This window comes from Osmia bicornis, unplaced genomic scaffold (genome assembly GCF_907164935.1).
Source record: "Osmia bicornis bicornis unplaced genomic scaffold, iOsmBic2.1, whole genome shotgun sequence".
Classification (NCBI taxonomy): Eukaryota; Metazoa; Arthropoda; class Insecta; order Hymenoptera; family Megachilidae; genus Osmia; species Osmia bicornis.
In genome coordinates, this window is record NW_025791318.1 from 472937 (window position 1) to 495171 (window position 22235).

General features: G+C 38.2%; 1 protein-coding gene and 1 long non-coding RNA gene across 2 annotated transcripts; one reads left to right on the plus strand and one right to left on the minus strand.

Moving 5' to 3' along the window:
• Positions 1-14782: 14782 nt before the first annotated feature.
• On the minus strand, positions 14783-20200 carry LOC114881785. Its single transcript, XM_029198653.2, has 4 exons — positions 18804-20200; positions 18593-18686; positions 16175-18473; positions 14783-14892 (listed from the first exon to the last, which is right to left on the minus strand). Exons 1-4 carry the CDS (start codon positions 20198-20200, stop codon positions 14783-14785), a joined length of 3900 nt encoding a protein of 1299 aa, XP_029054486.1.
• Positions 20201-20228: 28 nt separating this feature from the next.
• Positions 20229-21901, plus strand: LOC114881784. Its single transcript, XR_003790329.2, has 2 exons — positions 20229-20314; positions 20393-21901. It is a non-coding gene; the product is annotated as an uncharacterized LOC114881784 (long non-coding RNA).
• Positions 21902-22235: the final 334 nt, after the last annotated feature.

A 22235-nucleotide genomic window follows, 5' to 3' on the forward strand; every position in this document is an offset into this window, starting at 1 on the left:
CCACGGGGCCCATGAAGCCCATGATTAGAACATCCCATAAACAATAAGTAAATAACAGCTGAAAGCTAAAGGCAAACGCTAAAAGCTAAAAGCTAAAAGCTAAAAGCTAAAAACTAAAAATAAAGTAAAGTAAAGTAAAGTAACAGCTGACAGATGAATACAATAGTGAATAATAAACAGTAAATAATAGTCAATAATAGTAAATAATAATCAATAATAATAAACGGAATAACATAATTAAACGCGATTAAGGTGATTAATAATAAAGCAGAATTGAGGAATTAAGAAAATAAGAATAAAGAATTTAAAATAAAGAAAGAAATAAAGAAAGAAAGAATGAAATACCGTGAAGGTATAGTATAGATACAATGAATGAATTTCAAAATAATATAACCACAGATAATATAAACCATAAAAATAGACACCTTCAAGATGTCGGGTGACAGAATATATACAGAGATATAACCTTAACCCTAACCCCTAATGTGTCAAAACAGGATTGTCAACAGGAAGCAAGAACAGTGTAAGAAGACTCGTTAAGAATGGGAACAAGAACAAGATTACCTACTAAAAAGCCTGATAGTCAACTCAGAAAAAGGAAACAAGCAAGGTAAGATAATAATTACAATAATTGTAACAACGCACCATAAAATAAACAGGAATAGCACAACTTAATAACATGCATATTAATTCCCACAGAAAAGCACACTGTCACCCTATTACGACAGAACTATAAAATAACAATACCAGAGATAGACATCATGAATTAATTGAATTAAAGAATATCAAAGAAGAATCAGAATATCCAAGGATATAACAGGCGACAACCAAGGAAACGACAGTAAAATAAATAAATAGTGATAAACAGTGATAACGCGGCACAAATAACTAAATATAAAATATAAGTATATTGAATATAGAATAACCGCATCAAAGCAACCATAAATATATTAATTTAATCTACAACACTTTGTACCACCATAAATATAAAATTAAACTAAATCGTAACAGTAACTTTAATTCAGTTAATACAGAATGAATGAACAATAACGGAGTGAAAGAATGAACGAATTATTAGTGAAGTTATTAATAAAGAAATTAAAGAGAATGAAGTGAATAGGAAGCGTAAAGTATAAAGTGAAAGCCACGACCAGCATAATGTAATAATATAGGGTAAAGCAACGCAGTGTAATATAATGCAATGTAATATAATAATTGTAAACAAATGTTATATAATAAATAAAGTAGAATATAAAATACAAGAAGTAGACTCAAAATATAACCGTAAAGCTTATTAACTAAATACTCTATTTCTATACCAAAGTAATTATATGTTAAATGGTTAATGGTGGATGATAAGTGATCGTGTCAATGCAAATGTACATAGAACCAATTATTTCATGACATTTCAAAATAAGGAAATAAACAACACGTAAATATTCAAATCAAATATAAACTGTGTAATTCAGTTAACACTATGCTACTGCATAGGTGTAAGAATAATAAATCAATCAATCAATAAGTAAAGTATTCTAACCTAATATTTAAAATGGTGAAATTAACAGAACCCGCGCAGCATGAAAGCATTTGAATGGACCAAAACCACTCATCATCACAGAAGAATAGCAAAATTAATTAAGATAAATCAAATCAAATCACCAACCTCAACTGGTCAAATAAAATAAATGAATGAATAACGAATAATGAATAAATGAATGAATGAATGAATGAATAAATCAAGGAAAAGAGAAACAACAGAATACTAGCAAGTACGAGTAAGGTAAAGTAAAATAAACCATTGAAAAGTAAAATTCAGAGATGAGATAACAAAGACAAATGACAATTATTTTCAGCAAGCCCTAATGCGCCAAAGCCACGGTGTCAAAACTAGCATGCAAGGACTAGCTAAAAGGAACGACATTGAATAAGAGAACTGAATTGCAACTGAAAAGGAAAAAAAAGAAAGGAAACAAGGTAAGGTAATGCAACATACTATAAAACAACAGTAATTACCCATACTGATGACATGACTATTAAATTTAAATTACAGAAACAGCCCACCATCATGGAAGAGCACATTATGACCAGAGAAAGACGTCATGAATAAGCTGGATTAAAGGAAATCAAAGGAACACCAAAACATTAATGAATATCAGGATGCACAGGGAAATCAAGAACAAATCAAGAAGCGATAATGAAACAAATGTATAACAGCGATAACGCAACCTAATAAATTAGAGTAATAATAAATATATTAAATACAATATAAAATAAAGAATAACCATGGAAGCAAATCATAAATATATTAATACTAATACAATCTACAGAACTTTGTACCATCGTGTGTTAAATAAACTAAATCATAACAGTTACTTTAGTTCAATTTTATTCAGGACGAATGAACAGTGACAGAGCGAAGGTAGTAAATCAACATAGTATGATAATGTAATAATGTAATGTTCCGCAATATAACGTAGTGTCACGTAATATAATGTAAAACAGAAGGTATTATACTAAAGTAAAATACAAAATACAATACAAGAAGTGGTGTTTAAATGAAATAATATAGTACAATCGTACAGATTATTAGCTACAATATTCCATCTCTTAACCAGAATAGCCTACAAGTTAAATCATAAATTATAAACTACAAATTATAAATTATAAATCATAAACCGTAAATAATTGTGGACACCGCTTGTCAGCACAAAGGAAAGAAATTAGAGTAAAATAAATTAAACCCTTTGACTATTAATCAGATAAACAATGAGCAAAGAACGAATGAATGACTGAATAAATAAATAGTAATGAGTAAATAATAAGTGAATAACGAAAGATTGAATATATGACTGCGAGCACAACTATAGAAATTAAGAAACTGGGAAATGAGGAACCGAGAAATTGAGTAAATAAAGAAATAAGAAAAAGCGAAGAGGAAGTGAAAATGAAAATGGGAAAGTGTACTGCAAGCCGTAAAGTGTAATGTGCAAGCAAAATAACCAGCACAATACACTGTGATATAAAAGAAAAGAAAATAAAGAATGAATGATACCGTGAAGGTATAGCATAGATACAGTGAAGTGAATTTCAAAATAATATAACCATAGATAACATAAACCATAGAATAGACACCTTCAAAGATGTCGGGTAACAGAATATACATAACCTTAACCCTAACCCCTAATGTGTCAAAACAAGGATTGTCAACAGAAAGCAAGAAGAGTGTAAGAAGACTCGTTAAGAATGGGAACAAGAACAAGATTACCTACTAAAAAGCCTGATAGTCAACTCAGAAAAAGGAAACAAGCAAGGTAAGATAATAATTGTAACAACGCACCATAAAATAAACAGGAATAGCACAACTTAATAACATGCACATTAATTCCCACAGGAAAAGCACACTGTCACCCTATTATGACAGAACTATAAAATACCAATACCTGAGAGAGACATCATGAATTAATTGAATTAACGAATATCAAAAAAGAATCAGAATATCCAAGGATATAACAGGTGACAACCAAGGAAACGACAGTAAAATAAATAAATAGTGATAAACAGTGATAACGCGGCACAAATAACTAAATATAAAATATAAGTATATTGAATATAGAATAACCGCATCAAAGCAAACCATAAATATATTAATTTAATCTACAACACTTTGTACCACCATAAATATAAAATTAAACTAAATCATAACAGTAACTTTAATTCAGTTAATACAGAATGAATGAACAATAACGGAGTGAAAGAATGAACGAATTATCAGTGAAGTTATTAATAAAGAAATTAAAGAGAATGAAGTGAATAGGAAGCGTAAAGTATAAAGTGAAAGCCACGACCAGCATAATGTAATAATATAGGGTAAAGCAACACAGTGTAATATAATGCAATGTAATATAATAATGTAAAACAAATGATATATAATAAAATAAAGTAGAATATAAAATACAAGAAGTGGACTCAAAATATAACCGTAAAGCTTATTAACTAAATACTCTATTTCTTTACCAAGTAAATTATATGTTAAATGGTAAATGGTGGATGATAAGTGATCGTGTCAATGCAAATGTACATAGAACCAATTATTTCATGACATTTCAAAATAAGGAAATAAACAACATGTAAATAAATCAAATCAAATGTAAACTGTGTAATTCAGTTAAACACTATGCTACTGCATAGTGTAAGAATAAATCAATCAATCAATCAATAAGTAAAGTATTTTAAACTAATATTTAAAGTGGTGAAATTAAACAGAACCCGCGCAGCATGAAAGCATTTGAATAGACAAAACCACTCATCATCACAGAAGAATAGCAAAATTAATTAAGATAAATCAAATCAAATCACCAACCTCAACTGATCAGAATAAATAATGAATGAATAACGAATAATGAATAATGAATAAGTGAATGAATGAATAAATGAATAAATCAAGGAAGAGAGAAACAACAGAATACCAGCAAGTACGAGTAAGGTAAAGTAAAATAAACCATTGAAAAGTAAAATTCAGAGATGAGATAACAAAGACAAATGACAATTATTTTAAGCAAACCCTAATGTGCCAGAGCCACGGTGTCAAAACTAGCATGCAAGGACTAGTTAAAAGGAACGACATTGAATAAGAGAACTGAATTGCAACTGAAAAGGAAAAGAAAAGAAAGGAACAAGGTAAGGTAATGCAACATACTATAAAACAACAGAAATTACCCATACTGGTGACATGACTATTAAATTTAAATTACAGAAACAGCCCACCATCATGGAAGAGCAACATTATGACCAGAGAGAGACATCATGAATAAATTGAATTAACTAATATCAAAAGAACATCAAAACGTCAACGAATATCAAGGATGCACAGGAAAATCAAGAACCAAATCAAGAGGCGATAATGAAATAAAATAAATATCAATAACAGCGATAACGTGTCATAATAAACTAGAATATATAAATATAAATATACTAAAATATAAAATATAGAATAAAGAATAACCGTATGGAAACAAATCATAAATATATTAATACAATCTACAGAACTTTGTACAATCAAGAGTTAAATAAACTAAATCATAATAATTATTTTAATCATAATAATTACTTTAATTCAATTCAATTCAGTTCAGAATGAATGACAGTGATAGAATGAAAAGAATGAACAACTGAACAATAGAGTAATCAATTAAAGATACTAATGAACGAGTTAAATAAGGTAAATAGTTATAAGTCATAAAGTATAAAAGTGAAGGTAGTAACCAACATAATGTAAATAGTGTAATACTGTAATGTCACGTAATATAATGTAAAACATAATGAATTATACTAAAATAGAATACAAAATAAAATACAAGAAGTGAATAAAATATAATACAACCGTACAGATTATTAGCTACAATACTTTATTTCTTTCCCAAAATAGCCCATAAGTTAAATTATAAATTATAAATGGCAAAACGATAAACGATGAATGATTATGTCAATGCAAATGCAAATAGAACTTACTGTTAAATGTTGTATCAAAATAAACTAACTGAAACGACAATAATCAAATCAAATATAAAGTACGCAGTTCAATAAACACTGCACCAGTATATAGACTGAATAAATAATTAAATAAATGAGTAAATAATAAGGATACTTAAATAACAAGGTTATAATAAAACCACGCACAATCAAAGCATTTGAATTGACAAAACCACCCATCATCACAGAGAGAGCAAAACCAAAGTAAAACCAAAGTAAAATAAATGTAAAATAAATCATATTCATTAACTTTAATTGATCAGAATGAATGAGTGAATGAATAATGAATGAATGAATATATGGAACCATTAAGAAAGTAAGATTAAGAAAGCTAAAGGTTAAGAAAAATAAAGAAGGTAAGGCGTGAGTGAAAACAAGAAGCAGGAATGTATCAGAACGAATGAACAATGATAGAATGGAAGAATGAACGACTGAACAGTGAAGTAATCAATTAAAGATATCAAAGAAGAATGAGGTAAATTATAGAGTAAATAATAAGGCATAAAATATAAAGTGAAGACCGTAACCAATATAATGTAAATAATGTAATGAATGTAAAGTAATGTAATGTAATATACTGTAAAACAAATGAAATATACTAAATAGAATACAAAATACAAGAAATGAATTCAATAAAATATAACCGTAAAGATTATTAACTACAACACTCTATTTCCTCAGCAAGATAGATTATAAGTTAAATTATAAATATAGACTGGAATACATAAATATATAAGTAAATAAATAATAAGGATACTTAAATTATAAGATTATAACAAACCGCGCACAATCAATCAACACATTTGGATGGACAAAACAACCCGTCATCATAAAGAAAGCAAAACTAAGATAGAATAAAATAAAATAAATAAAATAAATCATATTCACTAACTAACTTTAATTGACCACAATGACTGAGTGAATGAATGAATGAATGAATGGAACGATTAAAGAAATTGAAGATTAAGGAAAGGAAAGAAGGTGAATGAATGAAAGCAAGCAAGAAAGCTAATGTAATACAATATTATAAGTAAAGGAAGGAAGGAATGAACACCCACCACCCACCAATAAACCACAACAAAACAAACTACACCAAGAGCACAAAAGCAATCAATCACTCATCACACGACACCATTAAAACAAGCATACTAAAGCTGAAATAAAACTAAACCAAACTGAAACTAAAAGAAAACAGTTAATAACACAACCCGGATTGTCCAATTCATTCATTTAAGCATATTACACTGCTGCATCGTTACAAATATAAAATGAAATGAAAATAAAGAAAATGAAAATGAAATATGACAAAAATGAAATGATAATGAGAAGAAACTTGAACTAATCAACGAAACAGCAGTGCAAGTCACGTAAACCATAAACACCAACCTAACCTAACCTAACCTAACCTAACCTAACCCAACCTAACCTAACCTAACCTAACCTAACCTAACCTAACCTAACCTAACCTAACCTAACCTAACCTTTTTTTTTTTTTTTTTTTTTTTTTTTTTTTTTTTTATTAACGAGGTGGGAAAAATGCATTACGCAGACCGGGCTAGTTGGCATGTGCCCGATACTGTGGGGCTCCTACCCACTAGAGTAGTTTACCCACTAAAAAACCCACCTCGATTTCGCCAATCAGGGCGCCTCGTCGCGAAGAAACCACGCCCCCGGAACCGCTTGTGAGCATTACATCGGGGGCGGGACGACTTAACCGGCACCAACGAAAACCCACGGAGCTTCCACGAAATGTGGACTCCCGAACTAACATCACAACTCAAATTTGGTATGACTTTGACAGCCAACGTAGAAACTAGGTACCATAATAAAAAGAAAAAGAATAAAATATTAATATAATAAAATAAAATATAGTCAACACCGTAACATAAAATAGGGCTAGCCTAGTCACTTCTGTAAAATCAACAATAACGGTCAATAAAACTACATAAAACGTCTTTAAGTCTCTAAGTCATCAAACTTAGATACCGCCAACCACTGGGTTTCTTTCCCTTTAACACCTAGCCCATAACCAATGGGCCGAGTACCCAATCAGTATATGCACGCCGGACGACCTGGAATTCTGGTCGATAAATAAATAAATACATAGTCAACAAACACATAAATAGTCCATCAATAAATAAATAAATAATCAGACAGGTCACCCGTATACACATATTAAGAGGCACGTACCTAACCACGAGTGAGGAATTCACAGAAACACTAGGACAATTAAATTATCAATAAATAAACACGTAGATAATAATCGAGGACGTCATGAATAGTTAATAAATAAACAAATAAATAAAACCATATAAGTATGTGCATAGTATCCACCTATACCATTCATTCACAAACTTTCCCCTCTCTTTCTTTTCCTTCTTCTTCTTATTGTCCCGTCTTTCTCCTTCTCTCTCTCGTAGTTTTCTTTATCTTTCAACGTCTTACTTATGTACTCTATTAAGGCGGACCTCGTTTTTTCCTCTTTTAGCACGTTCATAAAGTTCTCTTTAGTTAACCGCGAGTGAATACTACTGCTAAGCTTCGCCCTGTCACTATTCCACCTGCTGCACTCAAACAAGAAATGCTCAGGATTATCCACTTTCCCTGGGCAGAACCAGCACATGTCATCGTCTTTTTTCTTTATTTTCTTCAGGAAACTACTGAAGCACCCGTGACCTGATAGTACTTGCGTCAGGTGGAAATTTAAGATTCCCGGCCCCCAGGAGACCCATTCTTTAACATCGGGTATAAGGCAGTGAGTCCATCTTCCCTTTATGGATTCATCCCATCTCCTCTGCCATTCCTCCATCGTAGTTTTCGTCTCTCTCTCCTTTAGCCCTTCCCCTGTGGCGGTTCCCCCTTCGCGGTCTACCTCTTTCTTATCGTAGATCCTCTGCCTTTCTCTGATGATAAGATCTATCGGTACCTGGCCCGTAAGGACACACAAGGCGTCATCCGAGACCGTCCCGTATGCCCTGGCCACTCGTATCAGCGCCGTGCGCTGGGTACTACCTAGCCTCCATAGGTTTCCCTTATTTTCGAGGCCCGTAGCCCATATAGGAGCCGCATATAACATCACCGACTCTACCACCTTGTAATACAATTTCCTGGCCAGGTTTCCAGCCCCATATAGGTTAGGCGTAAGCAGGGCCAGCCTGTTAGCATACTGCAACGCCCTATCACTCACCGTACTGATGTGCTTCTTATACATCCTGTTCTCTTCCAGGATCACTCCGAGGTACCTGGCTTCCTTCCGCGTCGTGATCATGGATTCCCCACAATTGATCCTCAGGCCAGTCACCTTCCTGCCAGTGAGGAGGATAGCCTCTGTTTTGTGGTGGGCGAGTCCAAGTCCCTCCATCTCGTACCACCTACCCATGTCTGTGATCGTACTCTCGGCCTTCTTCACCATACTCTCTAGATTCTCATCGACAATTAATATTCCTATATCATCTGCGTACCCAACCAGGTACACATCTACTTCCATTACGGTCCTCAGGAGGTCATCGTACACGATGTTCCAGAGCAAAGGACCGATCACCGACCCCTGAGGGACCCCACCGAACACCTGGTACCTATGCTCAGCTTCTGTACCTTGGTAGACAATCCACCTATCAGAAAGGTAGCTGCGCAGAAAATCCACTACCTTTTTTGGGAAGCCCCTCTGCTCCATGCGTCTGATGATACTATTCCACCTGACGGTGTTAAACGCGTTCTTAACGTCTAACATCACCATCAGGCAGTGCCGGCCATCTTTTCTCGCCCTTTCCCAGTGCCGCGTCACTAGTCTCATAGCATCCATTGTCGATCTGCCCTTCCTAAATCCAAACTGGTTTGGGGCCAGATCGTTTTCCTGGAGTGCTTGCACAATTCTCACCTTGATAGTGTGCTCCAGTATTTTGCCGATGCAGGATATTATAGACAAAGGCCTATAGGCTCTTTCGGCTTTCGAGTTCTTCTTGCCTTTCGGCAATAGAACCAGCCGACCAATCTTCCAGGCAGTTGGCCAGTATCCTCTATTAAAGCAGACATTAAAGATATGTGCCAGCCATTTCGAGGCCTTTATGCCCATTTCTTTTGCTATAGCGGACGTCACTCCATCTGGGCCAGGGGCCTTTCTCGCCGACATCTTCCGCGCAATCTTCTGTACCTCCTCCTGAGTTATCTTTCCGGTCCCAGGTAGGTAAGTTATTTCTGTATCTATGTCTGCGTTGTCCTCCTTCCCTTCATTTTCTTCTTCTACTCCTTCTTTCACTTTCTCTTTGTCTTGGTCTCTGTCGTTTTTTCTTTCTTTTTCGGGTGCGTCCTCTGGTAGTGGTTTGGTGATGAACAAATTCTCAACCACCTCAGTCACTTCATCTGCATTGAGGACATCCGGTTTCGCAATGTTCCCTTTAACCTTTTTCATAATATTTTTATAGGGTCTACCCCAGATGTCCGCGTCTACTTCGCACAGGAGCTTGGCCCAGCTCTCTTTTTTCGCCAGTTTGATTTCTTTATTCAGCTCCCACTTACACCTCCTATATTCCTCGTGGGACTTCTCCATGGCTTCCTGCATGTTCCTCGCCTTGTCCCTCGTGTATTTCCGCCTGGCTTTATTCGCAGCTGTTCTCTTCGCCGCAATGCCCTCATTCCACCAAGGTACCGGTGTTCTATTGTCCTGATCTTTCCCCACATACCTGGTGTACCTATTGACCAGTTTACCTACGTCCTCGATAAACTTGTCGACCTCGTACGTCGTGCTCGTCCTTGCCCTCTTACTGTAGTTCTCGTCCCCATATCTTTTCAGAAAGGCACCCATAAACTTTTCCTCATCTAACTTTCCTTTTTTCATGTCAAACGGCGAAGCAGCGTCTGTCTCCCCGAGCTCAACCCCGTAAGAATGAAATAGGTACTTGTGATCTGACGCTGACAGATCATCCAGAACCACCGATGTCCTTAGCATGGCCAGCACCTTACTATCGCAGAACATAATGTCCACCTTCGAACCGCTGCCCCGTTCGCAGGTGATACCCCCTTCCGTGACGATAGGATGGAGGTCCACCGAGCCGCTGAATTGGTACAGTAATTTCCCCCTACTACACCACTTTTTGGATCCCCATAACGGCGACTTTGAGTTAAAGTCCCCTAATACGATAACGCCCTGCTTATTGCCAAGCGCTTTAATCGCGGAAGTCAGCGAGTACAATAGTGATTCATATTCCTGCATCGAGTTATTCGGTGACGCATAAACGCTTACTATATAATAGTCATTGTATTTAATAATGACGAATCCATCATCCCTCGTAATCAGTGATAGTTCTTTACAGCTTGCACCACCCCTGTTAGTCACACAGATCGCGGCCCGGCCAGACATATCCGCGAACCAGTTGTCGGGAACACAATAGGGTTCCGCCACTATTACCACGTCTGCAAGATATTTGTTCGACGTGACCGTTATTAAATCGTGGGCTGTCCTGCAATGGTTCGCATTTATTTGTAATAGCCTAATTTTGCCCTCTTTCCTTTTTAATTGCCTCCTTATATTTGCTGCACCTCATAGAAGCCGCTACGTGCCTAACGCTGTTCTCTGGAAGACCATCCGCCACGCAGAGTCTGCACCTCGGCTCTTTTTCGCAGTCCTTCATCTGGTGGCCTACATCTCCACACTTTCTGCAGTAGCTTGTGCCTTCCTTACCTCCCCTACAGCTACTCGCCACGTGCCCAAAATCGTGGCATCGGTAACACCTGAGTAGTCGAGGGACTTCCCTTACTGTTGCTATAGTCCATCCAATCTTCATTCTGCCTCTCCTGGCCAGTTTACTCATGTCAATTGCTGGTCCTTCAACAACCGCAATTTTGTTCTGTCTTGGATCCGTTCTCAGGACTTTGATCCTTGATCCTACCGCCTCGTGGCCCAACTCCTTCTTTATTGAATCGAGGATTTCTGCTCTCTCTGCAAGAGGATCTATCCCCTTTATCTCCACATCAATCTTTTGCTGGAGACTCGCCACCTCCACTTCTTGCCCCAATTTCCCGTCCAATGTCCTTTTAAACACCTCCAGATCTGTTCCTGGGGTAAATTCGATCAGGAGGTTTCCTGCACGCGTTTGTTTCACGGCTTTAACACCTACCGGGGCCGTGCCAGCCGCGTTCTTGACTCTCTTGAGTACATCTGCAAAGGAAACCTCTTTTCCAAACCGCACGGCAATTGCCAGGGGTTTGTTAGGCCTTCTGGGCGTCCCTTTCTTACCCACATTCACTCCAGGTGCCTTATCCACATCACTCACGGCCCTCCCATCATCCTTATTGGCTCTCTTATTGGTGCCTCTCTTTTTCCTTTTTGGGTTCACCGTTACCCATTCTTCCTCTGCGGGCTGGCTCGTCTTTACCCCTCCGGCGGGCCCTATTTCCCTCTTCTTCCTTCTCAATACATCCTCCGGGGTCCCTTCCACATCCCCCGTAAACCTCGTCTTTTTACCTGCGTTCTCGGTGGGCGGTGAGATTTCCTTCCTCTTTTGCCTTATGACAGGCAGGGGGGGGGAAGTCCGTCTCCCCCTCGTCTATTGTCTGCGTCCCCATGTTCTTAACACTCTTTTTATTTTTTTCTTTTGCAGGTTCCTGTTCACCCCGGTCAGTCCCAGTGGTTGCCGTTATATGTTGTGAAGCCACCGTCTCCCCGGTAAGTATATAATCCATCTCGCTGTTCCTCCCATCCTTCATCTCTGCCTGTGCTCCACTGAGTCCGTCAAACACATCCTCTACTTCCTCAAGGCAGCACCCAAGTGAGATATATGTTTCCCTCAGCACAGGGTCCACGTCCTTGTTTCCAAGGATCAAGTCCCCGAGCACCACATTATGTCCTTTAATGGTTTCCAATATCTTTTTAATTGCCCTTAGACTGAACTCCATTTTCTCTTCAATCGTTAGTCGCCAGGATCTCCGCTCTCCGTTCCCGTCCTTCTCCGATCGGGATATATCCGGAGCCTGGTTTACATCCATTTCATCTGCCTCGTCTCCCGTTAGGTCGACTGAGTCCATTCGCCCGAAAGGGTTTTCTACTCCCCTGGCGATTCCCACTCCTGGGGGTGTCCTCTTGACCTTAGGTCTCTTAGAGAACACCTCTTCTATTCTCAGGTGCGTAGCCTGCTCCCTCATTCCTTCCTCGCCAGTCGCTTTTACTGACGCAGAGGCCTGGCGGTCTGCCACCTGCGTTGAGCAGTCGTTGGATGACGACTCGGGGGGGCCTGCACATACACCACCCACCGAGCCGGTACTGGGGTCACCGAGCCCCCCTGCACCGTACTTGGTTTTTCTTCTTAAATTCGTGCGTTCCATTGTAGTAAATAAATTTTGAATTCGTCCAGGAGATTGCCAAGTCGTCAACGCCAGTCCAATCCTGTATTAGTGTTTGGTCCGCGGGAGCTATTTTATTTCGCTCCTGCCCTCCATGCACTCCAAAAAGTGCATGGCGAGCATTCCCCTATCCGCCACCTGGGGACGCGCCACGTCGGGGTACCACCTCCCCGCCTACCTGGACAACCAGGTAGGTCCGTGGAACCTAACCTAACCTAACCTAACCTAACCTAACCTAACCTAACCTAACCTAACCTAACCTAACCTAACCTAACCTAACCTAACCTAACCTAACCTAACCTAACCTAACCTAACCTAACCTAACCTAACCCTAACCTAACCTAACCTAACCTAACCTAACCTAACCTAACCTAACCCTAACCTTTTTTTTTTTTTTTTTTTTTTTTTTTTTTTTTGTTTGCGGGGAGGGGGAAAATGCATTAGGCACACCGAGTGATTTCCACCCCGGTAGTGTGGGACTCTCGACCTAGTGTCGCCTACCCACTAAAAACCCCCTCCTCGACTTACCTGTGTATATGTATTTGTGACCAGGAGAGGTCGGAACCGCGTTCTCGCATTACTTCGGCCCCCCTGTTCAGTCACCCTTCTTTTATTTTTCATGTACGTCTCAACTAAGTAATATCTTGTTCTTCTTATTCCTTAGTCGGTATTTACTATTGTATTTGTTCTACTGTACCGGCAGTACTTTCCCGTCCTGGCATTCTATTTTTTTTTTTTTTGTGCCATCTTCATGATGACAGGGTTAGCCTCATGTTATTTCATGCTACATCCTGTCCCCTCTATACTTTGGTATTAGTATTTACACTACTCTTCGCCAGTAACATCTCTTCCTTTTCATTTTATATCATTCATTTCACCTAGTTTGTTGGTTGTTACGTAGTGTTTGTACTAAGAGGTATTTAATAAGAGCAATTTCTTGTATCACTTATGAGATCCTTGAACCCCTGACCACCATACGACGAGTGGGGGGGGGGGGGATGCGGCCTTTCATTTACCAGGCTTCCCTAGTCTATAACTGTTTTAACCCTTTCCGATTTTTATTACAAGGTACTCCATTATCTCTACTATTCTCCGTATTTCTCTGAGCTTTGTTTTATTCCTATGTATATAGTTTGTTACTAATCACTGGTTTGTCACATCTTGTGTTTCTATGTTCCCAGATTATTTCATTTGTCCGGCCTAGCTTACCCTCTCATATTTTACCTATGTTCCACTGATATCCCTAGTTTACTTAACCTTCCTATTGAGTTTCCTCACTATGTATTTTGTGCTCATAGTTAGATTCTATTTTCGCAGTCGGTTATATTATATATTATATTCTTTTATTTATACAAATGAATATTGTGGATCTTTCTTTATCTTTGTCTTTGTCCTTGCTTAACTCTATATGCTTTACCATTTATTTCCTATTCTACACAATTTTACAGTTTCACCTAATTACACATCTTATTTTGTACTCTTGTTCTAGGTTATGGATTTACAAGATCGCCTCTCATCTCTGTGTATATTTCAACACCGATTTTCTGTGTCATTCTCCTACTACTACTCCTATTACAAGCACAATGGGTAGCAGCGTATTAAGATAAGTACCCGTATTTCTGTTATCTGCATACTTTTCTGTCTGCTTGGCTAACCCTTTCTTGTATATATATATAATATTTTCTTTGCTATTTAAGTATTTTCTAAAATAACCCTTTCCTATCCTGGATTTTAGTGCTTTCTAGGCTATGGTTAACACTGGCTACTTCCAGGTAAGTTGTTTTTCCTATTTTATTCTATTATATATTATACCTTTTAATACCTTCTCGTTTACCCTGTTTCAACTATAATCCTTCCGTTCATTGATGCAGTTACACCGGGATACTTGTGTTATTTCATTCTTTACTTTTCAGCCGTCTTATGGACTGCTTATGTTCCTGCCAAGATACCAGTGTCCGGCTACGCGGGACATGCTCATGGTTAATGTGCTGCTATTTTTGTTACTGTTATTTGGTTTCTCAACATTTTCTAGTAAGTATTTATTTATTTCTTTTTTTGCTTTTTCTTATCTCCTATCTTCTTTAGTTTTATATTTTCGTATTTTCCTATTCTACTCTAAGCGTTATCTGTTTTATGCTGCAGGATAGTTCATGTTCTACATTTACTGTCATTATTTCTTTTATTAAAACTTATTTCAAGATTCTCTGTCTGATTTTAAACTATTCCATTGGTCAATTTTTTAAAATATATATTTGACGTCTCACTGTACGTTTCTTTTCTGTAAAATTCTAGAGGTTATTCGTTAAAAATTTTTTCTTTTCTTCTTTTTTCTCTCTCTCAGATTTAGGTCCATTGTTAAAAATCTTTTGTTTTTTCAGTAGAACATGTTTCTAATCCTTTGTTACATTAGGATTTCCTATTTTTCTGACTTCTGTTTGTACATCCTTACTTGGTGAAAATGCATTATTACTAGTCTTTTCTTTCTATTTAATATGTTCATTTTTTGCTTTTCTTTCCTTAATTCCTCTTTTCTTTCCTAGACTTCTTGTGTCTTTCTTCTTTCTCAGTTCTTCCCTGTTTTCCTTTTCATATTTACATTTATCTTTCATTGTCATAATTATAAAATCTCTTACTGTTACATTTTTTTGCTTATCTTTCAACAAAGTCCTCAGGTTCTGTTCTTTCCACCTTATAGGATATATATTCCGTTCCAGGTCTCTTCTCTCTTGTGCCCATCTTGTACAATGGAACAGCGTATGGACTACCTCATCTACCTCTTCGTTACAAAACCAGCAACTGCTATTTTCTTCCTTCTTAATTTTATGCAGGTATGTTCCAAAGCATCCATGGCCCGTTAGCACTTGCATTGTGAAGTGGTCCATAATTGGGGCCCCTTCTTTCACCCATTCCTCTATATTAGGAATAATGCTGTATAGCCATCTTCCTTTTGTACTCAGGTCCCATTCTTTTTGCCATTTTTCGTTCATCAGTTTTGTTTCCTCTTTCTTGATATCTTTTATTTTTTCCTTTTTTTCTTTTCCTTCCAGTTCATTTAATTCTTTTTTGCTCCTTTCAAAGATCCGGGCTCTTCTATCGGCCTCTAGATCCCATGGTGGTACTCCGGCTATCACGCAAAGGACTTCGGTTGATACTGTATTGTACGCTCTCAGTACTCGCCCTAAAGCTATCCTTTGTACGCTGCGTATTTCGCTGACATTTATCTTGTACTGTACAGCTCTTCCCCATATTGGAGCGGCGTACATTACGACAGACTCCGCCACCCTGTAATATAGGATCCTGGCTTTCGTACCGGCTCCTCTTATATTGGATTGTAGCATCCCCAGACATATCGCATACTTCAGCGCTCTATCCATGGTGTTCTTGATGTGTTCTTTGAACACCTGGTTCGTTTCGAAAATTACCCCTAGGTATTTAGCTTTTTCACTAATTTTTATCTCTTCTTCGTTTATTTTGACAGGGATGCCCTCTACGCATTTTCTTCCAGTAAGCAGAATTGACTCTGACTTCTGGGGTGCTAATTCTAGGCCTTCTCCCTGGAACCAGGTTAGTATATCCTTCATTACTTCATTTGCTATTATTTTGATGGTCTCGAGGTCTTTTTCTATGATGATAATACCCACATCATCGGCGAAGGCAATAAGATATACATCTCTTCTTATTGTCTTTTTAAGGAGCCCATCGTACACCAAGTTCCACATGAACGGTCCGATCACCGATCCCTGTGGAACTCCTCCAAACACTTGGATTCTATCGGTGCCATCCGAGGTATTTACTATAAGCCATCTATTTGTTAGGTATGATCGGATGAGTCCCACCATTTGCGGATTGAAGTTTTTCTTACGCATTGCTTCAATTATACTTCGCCACCTTAGGGTATTGAAGGCATTTTTAACGTCTAGCAATATTAGCAGACAGTGTCTGCCTTCCCTCTTAGCTCCATCCCATAGTCCCATAACTGTGTCCATTGCGTGGACAGTGCTCCTCCCCTTCCTAAACCCATATTGGTTCTCTGACAGGCCATCCTTGTCTAGTTCCTCCAATAATTTGTCTTTTATGACGTGTTCAAAAATTTTTGCCATATTAGACGCTATGCAAAGCGGCCTGTAGTCAGACGGGTTTATCTTCTCCCCTCTTATACTATTTACTATTTTCTTTTTCCCCTTCGGAAGTAAGACGAGTCTTGTTTCCTTCCATTGGTCCGGCCAGTACCCTATCTTCAGACAGCTATTAAAGATTTGTTGAAGCCATCGTGCAGCATTAATACCTATTACTCTTGCAGCCAGTGCTGGAATGCCATCCGGCCCTGGTGCTTTCTTTATCATAATTCTTTTTCCCGCCCTAATTACATCATCCGTAGATATTTCTAAGTCCTCCATGTTATTTTGTGATTTATATTCCTGTTCCTTCATCACATTATTCCCCTCATGCCCCGCGTCTGCCATACCTTCCTCTATCCCAGATTGTTTCATTATGAACAACCCTTTTATCACTTCTCTAGTTTGTTCTAAGTTCAGTACCACTGGCGGAGGTTCCGGTTTTATTTGCCTTATCACCGCCTTGTATGGTTTGCCCCAAATATCCCGATCCACTGAATCAATGAACTTTTCCCAAACCTCTTTTTTCGCCCTACCAATTTCTCGTTTCAGCGACTTCTTGGCTTCTTTATATTTTTCCTCTACTCTCTTTATCGCCTCAACATTCCCCTTCTTTCTACTTCTAGTTAATTTTCTCCTATTTTTATTTGTTATTTTCCTTAGATTCGCGATTTCCTCATTCCACCAGTAGACCGGTTTCCTATTTATCGATTTCCCTCTATTTTTCCTACTACTATTGCACAAATCCTCTAGTTCCCTTACGAATTTCTTAATATCATTAATATTTATTTGTTCATTAAACCCCTCCTCTACCTTTCCTTGGTATTTTTCCTGGAACTTTTTTATCAATAGTTTCGCATCTATGTCTTTCTTAATTTCTTTCTTTTTCTTTGTTTCAGGCCTGGTCGTTTGGAGGTCAACCCTATGCCAGACATATTGGTGGTCCGAACCTGTATATGTACCTAGGACCCTACTTTCCCTCATTTTATCCTCTAAATTCGTGCTAATAATTATAATGTCTATTTTCGACCCATTTCCCCTCGTGCATGTATTTCCACCTTCAGTAATAACTGGTATTAGTTCCGCATTTATGATCTCCCTAATTACTTTCTTCCCTCTAGGGTTCCAGGCGTTTCCTCCCCATAGTGGTGACTTAGCGTTCAGGTCCCCTGCCCACAAGACACCCGCCCATTTTTTTGCTATAATTATATCTCTAACCTCTTTCAGTCTATCGTCCAGTTCCTCATTGTCTATGTTCGGTGAGATATAATTACTAATAATCAGGTACTCATTATAATTTATCGCGACCAGCCCTTTACCTTGTTTTACTAGATTAAGTTTGGTAGCCTTCCTAATTCCTAGATCTGTTATCCAGATCGCCGCATCCCCCTTTGTATCCCCATACCAGTAATTCATGCTCCTGTTTTGTTCTGATATTATCACTATGTCCGCTCCAGTATCCTGGACCGTTTTTTCCAGCAGAGCCTGTGCAGCCTTGCATTTATTCAGGTTTATTTGGAGTATTTTCATCACGAATTTTGTTTAATCCTTTTACTCCCTTTAACCGCGTCCTTGTAAACCGTACATCTTATCGAGCCGGCAATATGCATTACCGAATTTCCCGTTAAACCTTTTGCAATGCATAATCTGCACTGCGATTTTTCCGCATTACATTCTGCCATGTTATGTCCCTCCTTTCCACATCTCCTGCATAACATTTTTTCACCCTGTATTACAGCACATCGCGCTGCCACATGCCCTATATTATGGCACTTATAACATCTAATGATATCGGGCATGTGTCTTACTCTGCAATTTACCCACCCGATTCTGATCTTATTTTCCTTAATTTTTTCCTGCAGGTCTATTGGCCCCTCGATTATCCCTACCTGTGTACCCATGTACGCTTTACGTAGGGATTTGCAGAATATATCTTCCGCTCTTATGCCCGTATCTCTTACTAAGGCACCAATAATTTCCTCCGCCTCGGCGGACGGATCTATATCTAGTATTTCTATTTTTGTTTTCGGTATCAGTCTTCTCACTTCCGCTCCGGCTCCTAGTGCCTGTATTGCTTGGTCTCTAAACACTGAGCTGTCCGTTTTCTCATTAAATTCTACAAGTAGGTCTCCGGTTCTTGTTTCCCTTATTCGTTTTACTCCCTCAATGTCATTACCCATCTTGTTTTTGAGGGACTTTGTAACTTCCGCGTATGTGTTACCTTTTCCAACCTTGATTGTTATAGCCTCTCCTCTTTTTGGTGGAGGTTTGGTGCTTCTTTGATTTAGTTTCCTATCGTCCTCTCCTGTCTCTGTTTCTTCCCTACTTAGCTTCTCTTTTTTATCCGTTCTTTTCCTTCTTCTGTTTATCATACTCCAATCCGAGTCTGACGATGCCTCATCGTTTGCTTCCCTGATAATTTGAACGCTTCTTATCATGGGTCCTAATCTATTACTTACTGCATTTGTCTTGCTCTTCTTTTTACTTATTTCTGGTTCTGGTGGTGTTACATTCTTTCTTTTGTTTAAATTTTCGTTATTTCCTTCCCCATAACTCTTTGGTTTACTTCTATCTATACTTGTATTTTCTATTTGTTGCTTATATATTTCCTCTATTCGTCTGGTTCTTTCTATTTCCTCACATTTTTCCTTCTGATATGCTTTTGCTGCTGCCCGAGCCAGCTCCTTCGCTTGCGCTAGCTCTTTACCCATGTCTACGCTGATGTGTTTCATGTCTGGATTGACATTTTTGACCCTCTGTAAATAACAGCTAACCGTTTCGTTTCTTCTTTGTAGCATCTCGATAATTTGGCAAATTGCCGTGAGCGACAGACCCACCCCTCCTGTAGTTTCTTCGTATTTTATTTCAGTTTCTTCTTTTGTCTGTTTATGGTCTTTTATCACTGCTGTTTGTGACCCTTTACTCCGGTCACTTGCGTCCGTGAATACATTTTCGTTTTCATCTTCCTCATCCCCCGTGAGATCTACGTTTGCCATTGCTATTTCATCGTTATACCTTACCGGGCTTCTCGATAATGTCCTCGCCGGTCTAAATGCTGTCATCAGTTCCCTGACTGGTTTTGGGTTTAGCACCATCCTAGTTTCTTCTACAGTTAATCTATTTCCAGTGTCTCCCATTATTTTCCTCTGTGTCATTTCCTTTTTTATTTGTTCATCTTTTTTCCCATTCTTGTCCTTTTCCGTGCCATTTGTCGTATCCATAGATTCCAGTCCTGTTTGTTTTTTATGGTTTGTTTTTAGGTTTAAATTATTCATGTTTGGTCCCACGATTGTGGTCGGAATTTATGTCCGCCTGCACAGAGCCGCCTTGTACAGGTAAGCCTAAATTACTCGGGGGGGGCAGCAGGTACCCCCGAGGGACCGTTCATGGCTACACAATTTTGGTCCCTGTAGCCACGAGCTTCTCGGCACGGTGCCTCACACCTTCGGCTGGGACCCCTTACGGGAAGGAGAGTTCGGTGCCTGGATCGTTGATATATATGTTAGATGTATTACTATTTATATTTATATATTTATATTTATATTTATATTTTTGGTATCTGTTATACATATCTTAATTTTTGAGCATTGTAAAGACTTGTGTTTCATCGTAATAAATTTCTATATATCTTTGGTTTTCTCCTAAGTCTCTATGTGTTCTTTGATTATTTCTGTTATCATTTAGTTGGTCGTACTTTTGCCCATCCCTTTTTGATTTGGATCTTTATTGTTGATTATATTGCCTGCTTCGTTCTTTCCATCCGTTCATGTAATGGACCATTATTTTGATTCCGCTATATTATTTTCTAGTGTAGGACCACTATTTCCTCTTACTACTGTATTATCACCGCAGCGGTGCTGCCATCCTTACGTCATATCCTCATGTAGTCATTCTTGTATATTCTATCCCCCAATCTGCGCATGCGTGTCTATTCACTGACGTATACATTACCGGTGCTATAGGTGTCCTCATTTCTTTTAATTGCTATTTACCGGTATTCGGGCTACTATTTCACTATCTTATTTAACCCCTACGTATCATTATATTGCCTCCTCTACTTTCTATTAGCCTCTGCTTATTTCTTAAGAGTCTGTCTACCTTTTATTATTTTCTCGCTGTGGCAGGTACCAGTGCGCCTAGCTACTTCCCTGACTTTCCTCTGCGCAACCTTTATGCGTCTACTACTAGGCACACTTGCGCCACCACTTCCTTCTTTATCGTGTGCCTTCCTGTACCAGTTGTTCGCGTTTCATCCCGTCTACTATTCTTGAAATTAATGAAACTTTTGAAACTTTTGACTTACCTTGTGTCTTCTGTTTTTTATTTGTATAGTCTAACTTTCCCGCTGTTGTGTGGTGTACCTTGTGCATCCCAGGGTTTATTGTTGGTGCATTTTTCGGGTTGTCTTTGTTTGTTGTGCTATGTGTTCGTGTTCGTGCTCGTTTTACCTCCGCCATTCCAGCTGTCACTTTATCTTCATTTTAGTATCAATTTCGTGTCCGTCCGAGTCATTGTTTAACATCCCATCGTTCGTTCTTCGTCGCCCTATTTAGTTACATCCCTTCGGGCTTTTTCTATTGTGTATTTTTCAAACTACCTTCATTTATATGATCTTGTTCGTAACCGCCATAACCGCCTACGCCATTACACCTGTCAATTTTATCTTTTATTTTGTACGGAGTTTTCGTGTTATTTTGCATTGGTGATTGACTTCCTTTTGTAGTTTTCCGTCCTGTTGTTTGTTTTCACCCTTTCTATTTATTCTCACTTGATTGTGTAAGGTGTCATCATAGTTTCTGTGTTCGTTCGTTGTAGCCCTTCCGAAGATTCTCTCTGTTGGAGGGATAATTCGTTATTTCCGACGTTTTCCTTGTCCGCACTGTAATTTTCTATTTAATAAATAAAATGTACACAAAAAACAAGTAGTTAGTTGTTCCTTTTATTTTTTTCTTTCACATTATAATCTATTTCCCAATTCCACTTCGGGAGCGACTCCACCGCACGTCCGCCTCCAAAAACGTCCCGCACCGAACTCAACCTAACCTAACCTAACCTAACCTAACCTAACCTAACCCTAACCTAACCTAACCCTAACCTAACCTAACCTAACCTAACCTAACCCTAACCTAACCTAACCTAACCTTTTTTTTTTTTTTTTTTTTTTTTTTTTTGTTTAAATAGAAGAGGAAAATGCCTTTATGCACGCGCGGGTTGTCCCCCATTCACTCTATTCGGCTGGTGAGGGCCCGGGCAGTG

What these genes read in the sequence shown, in the direction of transcription:
- LOC114881785 (XM_029198653.2), bottom strand. Translation starts at nt 20,200, where the DNA reads ATGGATACGACAAATGGCACGGAAAAGGACAAGAATGGGAAAAAAGAT. An exon ending in AAGGTTTAACGGGAAATTCG is followed by an intron (nt 18,474 to 18,592) that starts GTAATGCATATT and finishes AATAAATGCAAG; the next exon opens with GCTGCACAGGCTCTGCTGGA. An exon ending in ATCCAATATAAGAGGAGCCG is followed by an intron (nt 14,893 to 16,174) that starts GTACGAAAGCCA and finishes AATACTTACTAG; the next exon opens with AAAATGTTGAGAAACCAAAT.